At 44.5% G+C, this 19987-nt stretch overlaps 1 protein-coding gene across 3 annotated transcripts; it reads left to right on the top strand.

Annotated features, from left to right (window-relative positions):
- The first annotated feature begins 451 nt into the window (after nt 1-451).
- VSTM1 (V-set and transmembrane domain containing 1) lies at nt 452-18711 on the top strand. Of its 3 annotated transcripts, XM_019927382.3 has the most exons (8): nt 455-643; nt 7111-7146; nt 11709-11747; nt 16971-17063; nt 17163-17190; nt 17350-17387; nt 17493-17524; nt 18467-18711. In XM_019927382.3, the coding sequence occupies exons 1-8, from the start codon at nt 610-612 to the stop codon at nt 18584-18586; spliced, it is 420 nt and encodes a 139-aa protein (XP_019782941.2). In that variant the 5' UTR covers nt 455-609; the 3' UTR covers nt 18587-18711. The 3 variants fall into 3 exon arrangements, with proteins under 3 accessions (XP_033701773.1, XP_033701774.1, XP_019782941.2); XM_033845882.2 differs by lacking the exon at nt 11709-11747 and having other exon boundaries at nt 452-643; XM_033845883.2 differs by lacking the exons at nt 7111-7146; nt 11709-11747 and having other exon boundaries at nt 453-643.
- The last annotated feature ends 1276 nt before the right edge of the window (nt 18712-19987 follow it).

Below are 19987 nucleotides of genomic sequence, written 5' to 3'. Positions count from 1 at the left end.
GGATATGGGGATATATGTATACGTACAGCCGATTCTATTTGTTGTACAGCAGAAATTAACACATTTTAAACAACTACCGAGCCTGCTCTCTAGAGCCCTTGAGCCACAACTACTGAGCCAGCGTGCCACAACTCCTGAAGCCTGCGTGCCTAGAGCCCATGCTCCGCAACAAGAGAAGCCACCACAATAAGAAGCCCACGCACCACAATGAAGAGTAGCCCCTGCTCATCCCAACTAGAGGAAACCCACATGCAGCAACGAAGACCAAACGCAGCCATAAATAAATAAATATTAAAAAAATAAAAATAAACTATTGAAAAGACAAATTATTTTTAAAGAAAATATCTTGGGCAGGACTTCAGATGAGACAGGAGAGATCTCAGGGTGGGTGGAGGAAGATGTTATCATTGGTGACTTCTGGTTTCCTGAGTCAGTTGTGAGAAGGAAGCTGTACATGAAGTAGTGGAGAAGCAAAGTGTCAGAGCAAAACCTCTCGCCCCACCTCCTCTGGACAGAGAGAGCAGGAGGGAGTTCCAATTGCCCAGTGCAGTTTCTTCCTTTGAACTGTAAGACTGAACACGGCATCTTGGTCCAGGCAGAAGGGACGCTATGATCACAGAATTCCTGTCCCTGCTTTACCTCGGTGAGTCTCCAGGACGGGGACAGATGGGTTTGGATGGGTGAGAACATTCACGGTGGAGTGGGGGTTAACACGGGGGATGTGACAAGTACAGAAATTATGGCTTCTGTGTGTTGGGTACAATGTACTGGCTGTGGTACCCACATGCTCTCGTTTTGGTGCTCACACAAAAGGGATGAGGGAGCAGAGGTGCAGAGACGTGTGGTAATACCCTTGGTTTAACTGGCTGAGATATGCACAGCTCCGATGGGACCTCCACGTGTGTACCATCTACATACCACCGTCTCGCCTTGAATGTTCCACTGGCATATAGGAGGGCAGGGTCTACAGGGTGTGAAAAGCTGTGAGTTTGGTTATGAACGAGGAATACAGAAAAGACCTACTGTTACCGAGTCCAAACTTGTACTGCGTGCAGCATGACGGACCAATAATTCAAGAGAGACAAGTTGTTGGGGCAAGGAATAGTGCCAGCAGATCAAGAAGATGGTGGACTAGTGTCCCCAAAAAACCATCTTGCCGGGGGTCTGGATGCGAGTTTCTTTTCTAGAACCAAGAGGGAGAGGTGAGGAGGTAAAGTAAAAAAAAGGCAACAAGTTGTTACAAATATTTCCTGTTCCCACGAGACTTCGGAGAGGGTACATTAACTTCTTCTTTCCTGCAGCCATTCACTGGTGGGTCTGGTCAGGATGTTTCCTGTGAGCTGAACAAAGGTATTTTAGCTTAAGGCTCAGGCATGGGAGCCAAGGTTCCTAGAAATAGGCCATTATGTCTACTTTCAGTTTATAGGCAACATCCCTTTAGTGATTAACTTGTAGCAAAAGCAATAGAATACAAAGGTTAAAGGAAAAGAAACAGATCCAATGTGGAGTCAGATTTGCTCTCCCCTGTGACCCTAAGGCAGCGAACAGTGGATACGAAGAACATTTTCTGACCAGCCCCATCCTTAGCCTGATTTCAACCATCCTTAACTGGAACATAAGGTGATCAAACAGACCTCAGCTTCTAGGATGGAAGACCTGGAATAGAATCTTGGCTTGGTCTCACGGGAGCCCCAGAATTTGAAACAGGAGTCCCACCAGACTGAGTCGCGAGTTCCTCCTGCGTGAGTGGGGTGGGGTGGGGGAAGGGGTGGTGTGGAGGACATTAGGACTCAACATCTGCCCTAGTTCCTTCTTCCTTCTTCTGGGTTCAGCCCTTCCCTTTGAGGTCATGCTTCTCCCACGCACACATTTGAGCGTGAGAGGCCGGTCACCATACCCCAAACCTCCAGCTGCAGGGCAGAATAAACGGGGCGGTCACCGACCTCGTCCTCCTCACCTTTATTTCCTGGGGCTGCCGTAACGAATCACCGCAAATCGGGCGGCTTAAAACAGGAGACATCTATTCTCCCACCGTTCTGGAGGCCAGACGTCCAAAATCCAGGTGTCAGCAGGGTTGATTCCTTCTGGGGGGGAGGGGGGTGCTCTGAGGGAGAGTCTATTCCATGCCTCTCTCCTCGATTCTGGTTGGGAGATGGCTGGCAACCCTTGGCATCCCTTGGTGTGTAGACGCATTACTACAAAGCCTCACACGGTCACGTGGCCATCCTCCCTCCCTGTGTTCTGTCTCCTGCTGGGTTAGGCTCCCCGCCTACTCCAGCATGACCTCATGTGAACTGTCGACTGAAAAATGAATCGCACAACTTAGAAGTTGAGAGTTACGTTTCATTCGGTGGATATTCTTAGGACTTCAAGCCCAGGAGACAGCATCTCAAGTAACCCTGCAGGATATATAGGAGTTTTGCAACAAAGGGCAGGTACTTTGAATGTCAAAAGATTATTGTTAATGAAAGAAAACCAGATATCTCAAGTTAAGGCATTTAGCGCCTTTCTGTATATGGGAAGATGCAAGAGACTAGGCTTACTGAAACCATTCCTTTGACACACATCTCGGCTATCTGGGGTCAGTATCCTGCGTTTTCTCATCCTGAGTTCCCTCAGGGCTCACCGTGGGGACTGGCTGCAGTCTGATGGCTGCTAGATGGCGGGTATTCTTTTTTTTTTTTTTTTTTTTTTTTTTTTGCGGTACGCGGGCCTCTCACTGCTGTGGCCTCTCCCGTTGCGGAGCACAGGCTCCAGATGCGCAGGCTCAGCGGCCATGGCTCACGGGCCCAGCTGCTCCGCGGCATGTGGGATCCTCCCAGACCAGGGCACGAACCCGTGTCCCCTGCATCGGCAGGCGGACTCTCAACCACTGCGCCACCAGGGAAGCCCGGCGGGTACCCTTTGTTTCCTTCCTGAGTTCCCTCAGGGCTCACCGTGGGGAGTGGCTGCAGTCTGATGGTTGCTAGATGGCGGGTATCCTTTGTTTCCTTCCTGAGTTCCCTCAGGGCTCACCGCGGGGAGTGGCTGCAGTCTGATGGCTGCTAGATGGCGGGTATTCTTTGTTTCCTTCCTGAGTTCCCTCAGGGCTCACCAGCTCACTGGGGGCTCTCATCGCTGATGACTGTGACATCCTTTGTTTACTGATATGGCAGGCAATATTTTATTTCTCAGAATTCAGTTAGGATTCTGCATCCAATTCCAGTGTGTGTGTGTGTGTTGTGGGCTTTGTCTCCCCAAGGACCGAGCAACTCTCTGACACCAGCTGGGTGTCCCACAATTCGACTCCATTGTGACACTATCTACCTGGAGATACTGTCCAATCCCACAGATTAAGGGCTCTGTCCTAAAAGACGGCCTCCCTCCCACTTAAGATGCTAGTCAGAAGCCCTGGTGGCCACGTGTGTTTCTGTCCAACTGGCTATAGATTGAAGGTTCCAAAAATCCCCTCCTTGGGTTCCACTAGTTTGCTAGAACTCAAATTTGCTAGAACACAGAACTCAGAGAAACATTTGACTCACTAGATTACTGATTTACTGTAGAAGAATTGAACTCAGGAATGGCCAGATGGAAGAGATGCACAGGGCAAGGTATGAGGAAAGACCTTCTGAGCGCGTCACACTCAAAAAATCTCCACATGTCCAACAAAGAAGCTCTCTGAACCCCATCCTTCTGGGTTTTTATGAAGGCTTCACTACATAGGCATGATTGATTAAATCCTTGGCAATTGATGGCCTCCCCAGAGGTCAGGGGGTGGGGGAGGGTGAGACTGACAGTTCCAACCCTTCAATCACGTGGTTGTTTCTGTGGTAACCAGCGCCCCCATCCTTAGGTTACAGAGAGACTTTCCAAAAGTTACATTAACATAGGAAAAGACACCTTTACATCTCTCAACACTTAGGGAATTCCAAGGGTTTTAGGAGCTCTGTGCCAGGACCAGGGACAAAGACCCAATACATGTTTCTTTTTCTTTCATTTTTTTTTTGTTTTGTTTCTGTTTTTGGCTGTGTCGGGTCTTAGTTGCGGCAGGCGGGATATTCGTTGAGGCATGTGGGATCATTCGTTGAGGCACGCGGGCTTCTCTCTAGTTGTGGCGTGCGGGTTTTCTCTCTCTAGTTGTGGCGCGCGGGCTCCAGGTTGCCGGAATGTTGCCCGCACCACGCGGGATCTTAGTTCCCCGACCAGGGATCGAACCCGCGTCCCCTGCATTGGAAGGCAGATTCTTTATCACTGGACCACCAGGGAAGTCCCTATGTTTCTTGTTATAAGTCACAACATCATAGTAATTTTCCCCTTCTCTAGAGAGCTATGGTTTCTAGTGTCACCCACTCCTCCCTTTCTAGCATGGGAATTGTACAGCTCTCCATGTGGTGTATGTGAAGACCATACTAAATGTTAAATGTGTGATGCGTGGCTGAGTCAGGCAGAGAGGGTGGCTGTATGGTAGAAGACAGTTATCTGTGAAGGACCTGCTAAATAACGTAAGTATGTAAATGGCTGACGTATGTAAAGAGACTACCAAATGATAAATACTCGCCGATTGGTAGCTATTTATTGTAATTATTTCCAGTGAAGTGTGCTTACTTATGTTGCCCACTGCTCCCGACCTCAGAATTCTACTAAACTCCAAGGAGCTATCCCTTTATTCTTTGCTTTTTCAAGCTACCCTACATGCCAGTGGGTCTCTTCCCCTCAGTAACAAGTGTCTTCATTGCAGCCAGTTCTCTGCCTAAGTCAACTGTGGTCCTTTATTAAGAAAGAAATAAGGGCTTCCCTGGTGGCGCAGTGGTTGAGAATCCGCCTGCCAATGCAGGGGACACGGGTTCGATCCCTGGTCCGCGAATATCCCACATGCCATGGAGCAACTAAGCCCATGCGCCACAACTACTGAAGCCCGCGCACTCTAGAGCCCATGGGCCACAACTACTGAGCCCATGCACCTCGAGCCTGTGCTCCACAACAAGAGAAGCCACCGCAATGAGAAGCCCATGCACCACAATAAAGAGTAGCCCCCGCTCGGCGCAACTAGAGAAAGCCAGCAACAAAGACCCAACACAGACAAAAATAAAGAAAAAAATAGGTTCTGAGGATCTAATGAACAGCACAGTGACTATAGTTAATAATATCGAAATTGGCTCAGAGAATGGATCATAAACATTCTCACACACACAGAAAAGGTAATTTTCTGAGGTGAGAGATGTGTTAACTAGCTTCAATATGGTGATCATTTTACAATGTATACATACATCAAATCATCACGTTGTACACTCTGAATACATTACAGTTTTATTTGTCAAAAACAGAGAACCCCTCTCCCAATGTTTACCTACTCCTTAGTAGGGTTTCTTGATGTAAAGTGAACCTAAGGCAATTATGTGCTTATTAAAAATAAAAAAGGAAGAATAGGAATCACCCTTTGAGCAGAAGACTGGCTGATAACACAGCTGAGGTGACGTGAGACTAAAAGCAGAATACGCGGAGGGCCTAAAAAGAGACCATGAGACCTGGGACCCCCTTGACCACCCAGAAACTGATTTCCTACCAGTCAGTGTACCATTCTCACTGCTAATGCAGCCTCGGTCCACTGTCACTCCCCCACCTCCCTGCTTCCTGGTGAAGCTTGGGGGCTTGTGTTTTGAGTCCATCCCTGAGTGGAAACAAGGGCCAGATGTCCTGAGTCACTCTCATGTCTACAGAAATTCTAGCTTCACCCATTAACAGAGGCCTGAGACTGGCATCCATTTCCCCCACAATATGGGACTGGGGTCCCTTATTTCCGTCCGTGGGTTAACGTCCCCATCCCAGAATGAAATATAAAGAATAGAGCACAGAAGAGGTAGGGGCTAAAGTACGTAAGGATCAAAGCTGCAAGTGCGGGGAGCATCTGGGACCAGAAAACATCTTCAATTCTTGGTGAAAAGAACGACCCCGTCGTGGAGAGCAAATCCTCCCTGTTTGAATGTGGGTGGAAACCCACATGGACACTCCACAGTAAACAACTGTTGCATTCTTTCAGTGGAAAGCATAAAAATTGCAGTCACAGAAAATGTAGGTAAATGTTCAGTGATTTCCGGATGGAAGAAGAAGGACTAATTACGAAAGGAATGCAATATATCAGAAAAAGTTGCTGGCATTTTTTACATAAACATAACATTATTTTATTTTTTGAGATGGTGCCTGGGAAATAACTTTTATGTACTTATTTATTTTTAATTGAGGTATAATTGACTTACAATGTTGTATTAGTTTCAGGTGTACAACATAGTGACTCGGTATTTTTATACGTTACACAACGATCACCGTTGTAAACATAACTTCCGAATGACAAACAATGGGACAAAAGTAAAAGGTGAAAAAATAAACCCAGGGAAGCACCTGCAAGGAATAAGGCAGATCTTTAACAGATGAGTCACACAGTCTCTGCCTGATTTTTACTCAAAGACAAGCATAGAGAGATTATCATACTTAGTGAAGTAAGTCAGAGAAAGACAAATATCATATGATATCACTTATATATGGAATCTAAAAAAAGATATGAAAGAAATTATCTACAAAACAGAAATAGGGGCTTCCCTGGTGGCGCAGTGGTTGAGAGTCCGCCTGCCGATGCAGGGGACACGGGTTCGTGCCCTGGTCTGGGAGGATCCCACATGCCGCGGAGCAGCTGGGCCCGTGAGCCATGGCCGCTGAGCCTGCGCATCTGGAGCCTGTGCTCCGCAACGGGAGAGGCCACAGCAGTGAGAGACCCGCGTACCGCAAAAAAAAAAAAAAAAGAAAGAAAAGAAATAGAATTACAGACATAGAAAAAAAACTTATGGTTACCAAAGGGGAAAGGGCGGGGAGGGATAAATTAGGAGTTTGGGATTAACATATACACACTACTATGTACAAAATAGATAACCAACAAGGACCTATCATATAGCACAGAGAACTATACTCAATATTTTGTAATGACCTACAAGGGAAAAGAATCTGAAAAAGAATATTATATAACTGAATCACTTTGCTGTACACCTGAAACTAACACAACATTGTAAATCGAAACTCTACTTCAATTAAAAAAAAAAAGACAAACATATAATTCATCTCTCATGAGAGTTTCTCTTCCAGGGCTTTGTCTGGGCAATGAAGATGAGAAAACTCATGGTAAGTTGTCTCCCACTTAGACTCTGTTCCTGTGCCCCAAGTTTCATGACCTTTTCCCTTTCATCCTCTGAATTCTAGGAGGGTTTTGGTGGTCACCAAGATGAAGAGTCAAACTAACTCCAAATTCTTTCCAGAGAAATTTTCCAAATCCCTCCTCCATGCCTTGCCCAGCTCAGAGGTTGAACACAGCAGCAATGTGACCCTCAAGTGCCAGTCTGACGTCCAGAATGTGACATTCGTGCTGGGGAAGTTGCAGGACTCTGGGTACAAGCAAGAATGCAACTCAACAGGACAGGATACTAAATTCCTCCTCACTGACCTGAAGCCTAAGGATGCTGGACAGTACTTTTGTACCTACAAGACAGTGGCTGTAGAGAAATGGGAACTCAGTGTGAGAATAAGGCTCTTATCCGGGATTCTGAATGGGTCTCAAGGATGTGAACGTGGGCGAGTGTTTTAGAATAGAGTTTGTTAAAAAAACAAAATTCAACTGAGTACATTTTAAAGATCTAATTGGCTTTCTCAAATAATTCATGAAGGAGGAAGCATCCCTTCTAGCAAGTAGAGAGGAGTTCCACAGGGCTACAGAAAAGGAGAGGTTTTTTAAAACCAGACAAAGAAGTCATAAATAAAAAAGATCATTTCGTTTTTAGGTTAACCTACCTATGGAGTACGGAAGGGATCTATGTGGCAGATTACCTCATGGTCCTCTGGGGATGGAGGAGGCCCCTGTGATGACCTCATTGGTGTGACCAGAAAATTCCCGACTGACCACCTAAGACAACATTTTGGGGGGCGGGGTGGGAGGGATGCGGGTTTGAAGCTTCAGTTAGGTTAGGTAGTGAGCCCCATCATGGTCTACATAAATGATTCCATTTTGGGCCTGTGGTTTGCTTTTTTTTTTTTTTGCGGTACGTGGGCCTCTCACTGTTGTGGCCTCTCCTGTTGTGGAGCACAGGCTCCGGACGCGCAGGCTCAGCGGCCATGGCTCACGGGCCCAGCCGCTCCGCGGCATGTGGGGTCTTCCCGGACCGGGGCACAAACCCGTGTCCCCTGCATCGGCAGGCGGACTATCAACCACTGCGCCACCAGGGAAGCCCTGTGGTTTGCTTTTTAACAAGGTATTAATAGAAACTTTGAGGTACAGTAAGGCCAAAGATAAGGATACGATGGTCATTGAAAAGATAGTTTGTTAACAGTTCCTAAGAAAAGGGGACATGTCATGCCACGCCGTGCAGGACCACATGGGGAAGCACCCAGTCAGGACATAGAGACAAGGGGAGGAGTGTTGGCAAGAGCCTTTACTGTGGTTTCTGTGGGAAATAACAGTCTGAGGATTGGATCTGGGGTATAGAGGCTGTCCCTGGTTGTCTGGGACCTGGGCCTGGGGTGATTAGGGCAGAGGAAGTGTCCCTGAGTATAAGAGAACAATAAGGGATGTGGCTGGAAGTGTGGGCTCTGGATAGACTGGTTTGCATTTGAGAGGTGTGCTTGAGGGAAAGTTTTTTCCTATCCCTAGAAATTGGATAACCATGGGAGGAGAATCCCTCTAGGGTCAGCAAGGTCCCAAGATGTCACAGCATCAAATGTAGAAAATAAAAGACATGGTTAATACAGAGAGATGGGTGAGAATGCCCCCAGGTGCAGTGGAAAAGGGGAAACCCTGGTCCTTCCCTTCACCCCCATTGCCTTGTCTTCTTCAGGATCAGTCCTAAAACCTTCCCTCTCAGTCAACATAGGCCCTGAGATGACTCCAGGTCACAGTATGACACTCTTCCGTCTGATTCCTCACAACAGAATGGAATGTAGTATTCTTTACTCTGATGAAACTGGGGCTCTGAGAATGCTTACAAGTTGAGAAAGTAGGAAAAGACCAAACTGAGCATCATGGCAGCATAAGGCATCCCTTGTTTTTGTATCTCCATTTCAACAACAAAAATATAGCATCCATCCATGAACAAAAGTGCCTCTGTGGGAGTTGTGGGACCCAGCACCATATACCAGGAGGAATCTCACCCACGTGTGCATTGGGTAATAGGCAGACACACCTCTCAGTACCAGCTGTGGAACCTGCAGGAGACTGTGACCTGGTTCCAGCCCCTCTTGATCATGGTCTGGGAGAACATGGACATGGGTAGTTACCTATGGACGAGAGAACCTTTGTGAGGTTTACAAACCAAGACTGAATAATGAAGAAATAGAAAACTGGAACAGACCAATAATGGACAAACAGATTGAATCAGTAATCAAAAACCTCCCAATGAAGAAAAGCCCAGGACCAGATAGTTTCACTGGTGAATTCTACCAAACATTTAAAGAGGAAATAACACCAATCATTCCCAAACTCTTCCAAAAAATTGCAGAGGAAGGAACACTCCCATGCTCATTTTACAAGGCCTGCATTACCTTGATATCGAAACCAGATAAGGACACTAAAAGAAGAGAAAACTACAGACCAATATCCCTGAAGAATATAGACGCAAAAATGTTAGCAAACCAATTTTTAAAGTGCATTAAGGGCTTCCCTGGTGGCGCAGTGGTTGAGAATCTGCCTGTTAATGCAGGGGACACGGGTTCGAGCCCTGGTCTGGGAGGATCCCACATGCCGCGGAGCAACTAGGCCCGTGAGCCACAAGTACTGAGCCTGCGCGTCTGGAGCCTGTGCTCCGCAACAAGAGAGGCCGCGATAGTGAGAGGCCCGCGCACCGCGATGAAGAGTGGCCCCCGCTTGCCACAACTAGAGAAAGCCCTCGCAGAGAAACGAAGACCCAACACAGCAAAAAATTAATTAATTAATTTTTTAAAAAGTGCATTAAAACCTCATATACCATGATTAAGCAAGATTTATCCCTGGAACGCAAGGATGGTTTAACATAGACAAATCAATAAATGTGATACATACGTTAATAGAAAGAAGGATAAAAATCATACGATTATCTCAATAGATGCAGGAAAAACCTTTGACAAAGTACAACATCAAGATAAAAACTCTTAATAAACTGGGTGTAGAAGGAACAAACTTCAACACAATAAAGGCCAATACAACAGGCCCACAACCAAGGTCATACTCAATGATGAAAGGTTGAAAGCTTTTCCTCTAATATCAGGAACAAGGATACACACTCTCACCACTTCAATTCAACATAATACTGGAAGTCCTAGCTAGAGCAATCAGACAAGACAAAAAAAAAAAAAAAAGCACCCAAATTGGAACGGAAGAAGAAAAATTGTCTTCATCTGCAGATGATATGATCTTATATATAGAAAACCCTAAAGACTCAACCCAAAACTATTAAACTAATCAACAAATTCAGTAAAGTTGCAGGATATAAAATCAACACACAAAAATAAGTTCTGTTTCTATATACTAACAACACAATATCTTGAAAAGAATAAAGGAAAAATCTTATTCATGATAGCATCAAAACCAATAAAATATCAATACTTAGGAATAACTATAACCAAGGAGGTGAAAGATCTGTACACTGAAAACTACAGGACTCTGATGAAAGAAATTGAAGAAGACAATGGAAATGGAAAGCTATCCCATGTTCACAGATCAGAAGAATTAATATTGTTAAACTGTCCATATTACCCAAAACCTTACATAGATTTGATGCAAATCTTTATCAAAATTCCAATGGCATTTTTCACAGAAATAGAACAAACGATCCTAAAATTTGTAGGTAACCACAAAAGACTCCAAATAGCCAAAACAATCCTGAGAAAGAAGAACAAAGCCATAGGCATCACACTTCTTGATTTCAAACTATACTGCAAAGCTATAGTAATCAAAACAGTATGATCCTGGAATAAAAATAGACACACAGATCAATGGAACAGAACTGGGAACCCAGAAATAAACCCTTGTATATACAATCAACTAAATTTGACAGGGAAGCCAAGAATGCTCAGTGGGGAAAAGATAGCCTCTTCAATAAATTGTGTTGGAAAAACTAGACAACCACTTGCACAAGAATGAAATGGGACCTCTACCTTCAACCACTTACAAAAATTTAACTTGAAATGGATAAAAGACTTAAACATAAGACTACAAACAATAAAACTCCTAGAAGAACACAAAGGGAAGAAGATCCTTGACACTGTTCTTGGCAACAATTTTTTTGGATATGACACCAAACGTACAAGAAACAAAAGCAAAAATAAATAAGTGGGACTACATCAAACTAAAAAAGCTTCTGCACAGCAAAAGAAACAATCAATGAAATGAAAAGGCAACCTACCAAATGGGAGAAAATACTTGAAAACTGTTGGTGCTCTTTCCTGGGATAGGATTGGAAGGTGGGGTTAGGATTGGAAGTAGTGTCATTCATAAATATTTTTGTTCTTAAAATAATAGCAAACTTCAGCAGTATTAAGAGTAGTAGTCTAGTGCTCTGGCCCTGGTTTGGGAACCTAGTGAGCACCTGGAGAATGGAAAAGACATTCTCTTCCCTGCTCCCCAAAGAAGGCATGGAGTCCATAGACAGAACTTGAGGATTTACGTCCCCAAGGTTCCCATATAAACATTGTGATTCCTTTTCTTGCATCCTGTTTTCTAGATAAAGATGATGAAAGTGGACCTGACCCTGAAAAAACAGGTAATATAATTAGAGAGGACCTGTTTTTCCCAGTTGTATCCACCTCATGAGGCAGAGGATCCCCTTCTGATTAAAAGGCACAAGGAGAATCTTAATGCCCCCTCTCTCCATGTTGGGAAGATGCTCTCTAAGGCACTCCCAGGTTCTGAAAACACTGGTGAAAAAAACAGCACAAGGTATATAATCTGCCATTTTACATAATGAAAAACTACAGTGGAGCTTCGTGAAGAATGAGGGTGAGTTTGTGTGACTGGTTTGGGGAATGGGACTGGAACCTGTGGAGTCCAGGTACTTTGGGAATATATATGATCAAAGACTTGTTAAAACTTTAAAGTTCTCAAAAAATGGTGAATATTAGATTTTTTTTCTGATATTGCTTTTCCGTGAAGAATTGACTAGGATTCTACCCTCAGAGATTTGTAAAAACTAGGGCTTTCTTCAGGTTTAGACTGAAATGGGCTTATCCATAAAAGGATTTATTTTTGCCATGCCCTGCGGCTTGTGGGATCTTAGTTCCCTGACCAGGGATCAAACCTGGGCCCCTGGCAGTGGGAGCAAGGAGTCCTAACCATGGGGACCACAGGGGAATTGACATAGATGCTTAATGGTTTTTTCTTTCAGCAACTCATAACCTTCCTGTAATCTACTCCAATGAGCCAAAATTGTTCAAGGTTGCCATTAGTATAATAGAATTTTTTTTAAAAGATATCCTCGGGACTTCCCTGGTGGTCCAGTGGTTAGGGTTCTGTGCTTCTACTGCAGGGATCATGGGTTGGATCCCTGGTAGGGGAACTAAGATCCCACATGCCACCCCACCCCACACATCCCCGGCGCGGCCAAGAAAAAAGAGAAAAAAAAAGATATCCTCCACTGTATTTCCTCTTTGAAAATGTTTTTATTCAGTATTAACAGGCTTGGGAAAATGACTGCAGCACCATCCAAAATGACTGCTACTCTATCCAGTAGAGTCAAAGAACTTGGAAGTATCAGAAGTGAGAGGGAAAGTCAAAGCTTTCCTATTTTTAGCTCTTCTATCATTTATTTTCTTTCTTTATTTTAATGATATATCACTCCCATTCCATAAATTCACCCTTTTAAAGTGGACAAGGCAGTGGCATTTGGTATATTCACAAGGTGGTGCAGTCATCACCACTATCATTCCCCAAATGAAGTCCCATTAAGCAGTCACTCTTCATCCCCCCTCTCCTGACAGGCCCTGCCAACCATTAATCTGCTTCTGACTCTATGGTTTTGCCTTTTCTGGACATTTCATGTACATGCATTCACAAAATGTGTGAGCCTGGCTTCTTTCACTTAGCATAACATCTTCAAGGTTCATCTATGTTGTAGCATGTATCAGTACTTCATTCCTTTTCATTGGCTGAATAATATTCCATCATATGGGGCTTCCCTGGTGGCACAGTGGTTGAGAGTCCGCCTGCCGATGCAGGGGACACGGGTTCGTGCCCCGGTCCGGGAAGATCCCACATGCCGTGGAGCGGCTGGGCCCGTGAGCCATGGCCGCTGAGCCTGCGCGTCCGGAGCCTGTGCTCTGCAACGGGAGAGGCCACAACAGTGAGAGGCCCGCGTACCGCAAAAAAAAAAAAAAAAAAAAAAAAAAGTACTTTCAGAGTTCACTTTTTTTTTTAATTTATTTATTTTTGGCTGCATTGGGTCTTTGCTGCTGCATGCAGGCTTTCTCTAGTTGAGGCAAGCAGGGGCTACTCTTCACTGTGGTGCGCGGGCTTCTCTTGTTGTGGAGCACAGGCTCTAGGCGTGGGGGCTCAGTAGTTGTGGCACACGGGCTTAGTTGCTCCACGACATGGGGGATCTTTCCAGACCAGGGCTCGAACCCATGTCCCCTGAATTGGCAGGTGGATTCTTAACCACTATGCCACAAGGGAAGTCCCAGAGTTCACATTTACACCACCACAATTCTAAACAGAGTAAAATATCTGTAAACACAGATATGCTGTCCCCAGCCTGTACACACATGCCTCCAAAGGGACCCTCTACTCCAGTTCTGTGCAGAGACCAATGATCAATGTCATCACCTAACTTTGCCACAAATCCGGGCTTTCTTTCTGGTGCCTGTGACTTCATTTATGCCCTGTGTCAAGCTGTATCCCTTTGCTCTGTCAGATGCCTTAGACCAATAGCATAGACCTTCTGCAAATTTATCTTTGTAATTTGTAAATAGTGATGCAAAGTCTAACCAGGATATGTGGACATCTCAGGGTAAACCCAGTTTAGTGGGCGGTGGACAGTTTTGCAATAATTTACTTCTCCTTTCTAGGGAACTGCTATGTGAGAGAAACTGTAGGGTAGTCAAGGGGAGGATTGAAAGCATAAGGCAAGGCAGATGTTTCTATGCCTCCATCCAGGAACAGCTGTTCCTGTCCCATTTTTACATGTCCATGGGGATGCACTGCTCCCACAAATGGCAGCAGTTGGTAAAGGGGTGCTCTGGGCCACATAAATCCCAAGGCATCCTTCCAGGCAACCCCCCAACGAAGACATCAAAGTGCTCACGCTGGAAAGGGGAAAAAGCCATGATCTAGCATGCATCAAAATGGCAAAGGAATCTGGGGGAACACGGGTGGAGGAACGTTGACAGCATCTGTTACAGACGGAGATGGGTGTGGGTAGAATATTGGGTGAGAATATAATCATGATCACTGCGATCTCATTATCTTACACATTGAGTCAGATTCTAGACTGAATGCTTTAGAGCCAGTATTTTTCATCACCACCTCTCTCTTCAAGTGAGGTATTCGTGTTTTTTTTTGGAGGGTGGGGGCATGCCAGAAGGCATGTGGGATCTTCCCCAACCAGGGGTCAAACCCGAGCCCCCTGCAGTGGGAGCACAGAGCCTTCACCACTGGACCTCCAGGGAAGTCCCAAGTGAGGTATTCTTACCTCCTTTTCCCCCACCTCCTTTCCCACCGTTTCCTGGAGGTATAATTGACCAATAAAGCAGTAAGATATTGAAAGTGTACAACACGCTGATGATTTGATACATGTGTACATTGCAGAAAGATTCTCCCCATAGAGTCAATTCACATGCCCCTCAACTCATCTCATAGATTTACTTTTGTTTTTTTTTTGGTTGAGAATGCTTAAGATCTACTCTCTTAGTAAATTTCCATTATATGATACAGAGCCATAAACGAGGGTTCATGCGGTCCGTTAGATCCTCAGACCCTATTCATCTGAAACTGACAGTTTGTACTCTTTGACCAACCTCTCCCCATTTCCCCCGCCCCCAAGCCCCTAGCAACCACCATTCTACTCTCTGTTTCTATGAGCTTATGACAGATACTATGCAGTATCTGTCTTTGTCTGGCTTATCTCACTTGCATAATACCCTCAAGGTTCATCCACATTATTGCACACGGCAGGATGTCCTTCTTTCTCTTGGCTGTATAACATTCCGTTGTATATATACACCACACGGAAAATTCTTCTTCTCTTTCTTTTTTGTTTAGAATGCTCTAAGATTTATTCACCATCCTTTTTCGGGGGGTATTTTTTAATTGAAATAGAGTTGACATACAATATGAATTTCAGGTGTACAACACAGTGACTCGATATTTTTTATACATTACAAAATGGTCACCACAATAAGTCTCGTAACCATCTGTCACCGTACAAAGTGACTAGAAGACTGTTGATTATATTCCTTATGTGTATATCACATTCCCCATGACGTATTTATTTTGCGACTGGGAGTTTGTACCTATTAATCCCCTTCACCTATTTCATCCTTCCCCCCAACCCCTCTCCTCTGGCAACCACCAGTTTGCTCTCTGTATCTATGAGTCTGTTTTCGGTTTGTTTGTTCATTTGTCTTGTTTTTCAGATTCCACATATAAGTAAAAGCATATGGTATTTGTCTTTCTCTGTCTGACTTATTTCACTAAGCATAATACCCTCTAGGTCCATCCACATTGTTGCAAATGGCAATTTTCCATCCTTTTTTACGGTGAGTAGTATTCCCTTCTTTATCTATTCATCTATCGATGGACACAGGTTGCTTCAATATCTTTAGAAAATGATTCTTGGACTTTGGTTTGTCTGCTGTTAGACTTGTCATCACTTCTATAGCAACACAGTTAGTTTGGGAAAATGTGGTTCTCACCAGATTTTGAATTCTCTGGAACAGGTTCAGAATATCGCTTGTCTTGAATGTCCACACCCAGTGGTCAGCACAGAACAATCCTGACCTTGTGGCAGACTGGCCTAAAAGGGTTAGACATACCAGAGTCCAAAGCCCATCCTGTCCGTGTGACTTTGGGGAACTCGATTTACTTTCTGGTACTTGATTTATGTATGAACGAAATGGGGACTGTAAACCTATCTTGTGTGCTTATTGTCAAGATGATAAAAAACAGGGAATCCCCTGGCGGTCCAGTGGTTAGGACTCTGGGCTTTCACTGCCGAGGGCCCAGGTTCAAACGCTGGTTGGGGAACCAAGATCCTGCAAGCCGAGTGGCAAAAAAAAAAAAAAAAGATGAGAAAGAATGCACGTGAATGCTAAGTGGCTCACAGTAAATAAATATTATTCCTGGGGATGAAACATTTACTGGGTATTTCCCATCTGCAAGGCACTGGGCTAGCCCTCTCTGTATGTACTGACCAGTCAATCTCCCTACCACCCAGTAAAGTAGCCACGATTGCTATCCTCACTTTGTATAAATTTATTTATTTATTTATTTTTGGCTGCCCCCACGAGGGGCTACTCTTTGTTGCGGTGCGCAGGCTTCTCATTGCGGTGGCATCTCCGGTTGTGGAGCATCAGGTCTAGGCGTGCGGGCTCAGTAGTCGTGGCTCGCAGGCTCAGCAGTTGTGGCTCGCGGGCTCAGTAGTTGTGGCTCGCGGGCTCTAGAGCGCAGGCTCAGTAGTTGTGGCGCACGGGCTTAGTTGCTCCGCGGCATGTGGGATCTTCCCAGACCAGGGCTCGAACCTGTGTCCCCTGCATTGGCAGGCGGATTCCTAACCACTGCGCCACCAGGGAAGTCCCGCTATCCTCACTTTGAATGGGAAAACAAAAGCTCGGGGAGATGAAGAATTTCCCTAAAGCATAATTGGACATTCCTGCTCTGAGGTGGTCGCTCCGAGTTTTGAAGCCAGGCTGTCTGGCTCCTAGAGACCGTTCAGCTAAGGCCGATCAGTGTGCTTCTGGAGCCAGTCTCGCTCTCTAACCCACCCTTCTCCCACCAGACACCAACGTCACCTTTGTCGCCACCTTCTGCTGCCTCTGTGTCCTTCTCCTCTTCATCGTCGTCTTCTTCATCTACAGATGCACTCGGCACGGTAAGTGCAGAGAAGCACACGTTTAAAACTCTGAGGAAGGGAGTAAAGTGAAGGATTCTCTCAGGAGATAAATTCCTCCCTGTGTTTTTTTTTTAATAGATTCATCACATGAAGAATCCGCCAAGAGGTAGATATACTTGACAGATCTCATGCCCTAACTCCCACTCCATTCTTCAGAGACCCCACTGGTCCATCGGTGACTCGTATGCCCAGCCCCGCTACTTGCAGCCCTATCTTCTCCCCCAAATCTTCAGATCCCATACTTTAATATGTTTCTCTCTCTCAGAACCAGCCATTCCAAACTTCCCGAGCAGGGAGCTGCAGGTAAGTGATCAGGGAAGAAACCATAAGGAATCTTGGGTTAGAAAGACGAAGATCTGACTCTTGCAATCTGAGAACTGATTTTTTTTTTCTTTTACTCACATGCAGGTGTATCCAAACTGGAAGGAACATCTGAATCGGTGAGTTCTCCCCTTTGGAATAACCCAAGAGCTCACTTCCACCACAGGCGGGTCTGTCTAGCTCATACGCTGGTTATATAGATAAGGCCAATTAATATTGAGTTAAAAAACATGTACTTTAATGGAACTCGTAACAAGAGATCAGAATGGTGGTTACGAGGGGCTGGGGGGGGGATATGACATTTAAGGGAACGAACTTGCAACTTGTTCAGGAATAAGTCGTGGGAATCTAACGCACAGCACGGGGATCACAGTCAACAACACTGTATCATACACTTTGGAGTTGCCAGGAGGCTAAATCATAATTGTTCTCACCACAAAAAGAAGTGATAATTATGTGACAGGATGGAGGTGTTAGCAATGTGATAGCCACAGTGCAATATATCAATGTAGCACATCGACATGTGGACACCTTAAACTTGCACAATGTTATGTCAATTATCTCTCAAACAAACAAAAAACCCCACACGCTTTGAATTCCGGAGTAGCTGGATTCCAGCTCCCAATGTCCACTATTTATCACCAGTGTGGTCTGAGCCAAATCACAAAACCCCCATGATTTGGACCCTTCCTTTCCTTCCATATCTAAGGGGAATCTAAAAGGCTTGTGAGAGTCTAGTGATGTCATAAACATAAAGGGTTTATTGGAGTTTCTGGCAAATTTTAAGGGTCAGATGGATGGCAGGAAAGCATCATTTAACAAATATTAACCAATTTACATCCATCCAGTTTTTCTACTTAAAAGACTGCTTATTTGTGATTTAACATTAATGAGCATTATAATACCTAAGAGCAGTTGCACATCTGAAATGCATCTGGTGAGACGGAGGACCTCAATTTTTAATTTAATTTAAATTCGTTTGAATATAAGTCACCGCGCGTGGCTCGTGGCTACTGTTATTTGGCATCTCAGCTCTACATGCACGTCTCTTTTCCTCAAAGCCTGAAGAATCCCAGGGAGTGATCTATGTAAAGCTAAACGCCAACGCACTGTCTGAGGCGGCTTCTGTCCCCACCATGGAGCCCCCAGGGTCGTGTGACTACGCAACACTGAAGGTATAGAACTGAAGGAAGAGCTTCTTCCCTGGGAAGGAGAGAATGGATTAAGATGGCGGAACTTATGAAAGCCCAGGTGACTCTGTGTCTTTGGTTCATTATCCATAATAATAAAATATTTTCCCTTCTCACTTCCCCTCCTCTCAACAATTACTGGGTGGGTTTTCACAAAACTGGAGCGTAACCTTTGTATGGTTCGACTTAAAACATGGGCTAAGAATACGTATGGTATCTATGGGCTGGTGGTACTCATAATACTCACTTAGGGAGTTCAGGACGGTACCATGTAAAGAGAAAATGGTTCCTCAGAGAAGACTACGTGATTGCTCTCTGGTGAGCCATCCCACAGACACAGAGATTTCAAAAAGGAGCACAAAACTACAAGCCATGAAGGGAGACACTCAGTTGTGAATTAACAAATTCCTAATTCCTAATTCCAAATTACCATGCACCAAGGTAAGCAGCTAAAAGGCTAAAAGTATTGGGGACATGATTCGTTCAGGCCGTGCTGGGCAGCCCTCAAGTCAAGACCAGTTTCCTCTTTGACATGAATGAAAGGGTTTTCTTACTGCCATCGTATTCCTGTTTATATTCTTTCTTTCTTATTATTAAAATCAAAGGCTGCAATAAAGTTAGACTTACAAAATCTATGTGGGTTTTGTCACTTGGTGCCCATAACTTAACTCACGTTAATACAGCATTGTAAGGATTTTTCTGAGTCTGGGCTTTTTTGTGTATGTGACAGTGGTACTGACCACTTATAGATGGATACAAGTACAAATATATGAGCTTTGCTTCCAAAGTTATGTCACTCAATCAGGTTTCAAAGCCATCTTAAAATATATGAATGAACTGTAAATATTTGGAACATATATATAAATATTCTTAACTCAGTAGCATATGCTGGATAACTTTTTTACTTTTTGGCCGTGCCGTGCAGCTTGTAGGATCTCAGTTCCCCGACCTGGGATTGAACCCAGACCCTCGGCAGTGAGAGCAGGGAGTCCTAATCACTGGACCACCAGGGAATTCCCTGGATAACCTTATTAAAGTTTTTAATTATGAAACAATTCTATGATAAAGAAAAACACCCAATAATATAAGTGGAAATATGCACTGACCTTATTTTCAAAACATTAACACTTTGCTGTGTTTTCATTCTAGCTCTCCCAATCCATTTTCCTTCCTCTCTTCCTAAGAGGTCGACATTACCCAAAGGAGTATATATGATACCGATGCATTTTTTTCATACTTTTACTCCTCAAGCATCTATCAATAGTCAATCTATGGTAATATTTTGTGTGTTATTACAACATTATACACATATATGGAATCATTATTACAGTTCTGTCACCTTTTTTATTGCCATCGACATTATGCTTTTGAAATTCATCCAGGTGACTTTTG

The sequence above is a fragment of the Tursiops truncatus genome, chromosome 19 (genome assembly GCF_011762595.2).
Source record: "Tursiops truncatus isolate mTurTru1 chromosome 19, mTurTru1.mat.Y, whole genome shotgun sequence".
Classification (NCBI taxonomy): domain Eukaryota; kingdom Metazoa; phylum Chordata; class Mammalia; order Artiodactyla; family Delphinidae; genus Tursiops; species Tursiops truncatus.
Note: the sequence above shows the minus strand (reverse complement) of the source record. Positions and strands in the feature narration are given on the sequence as shown.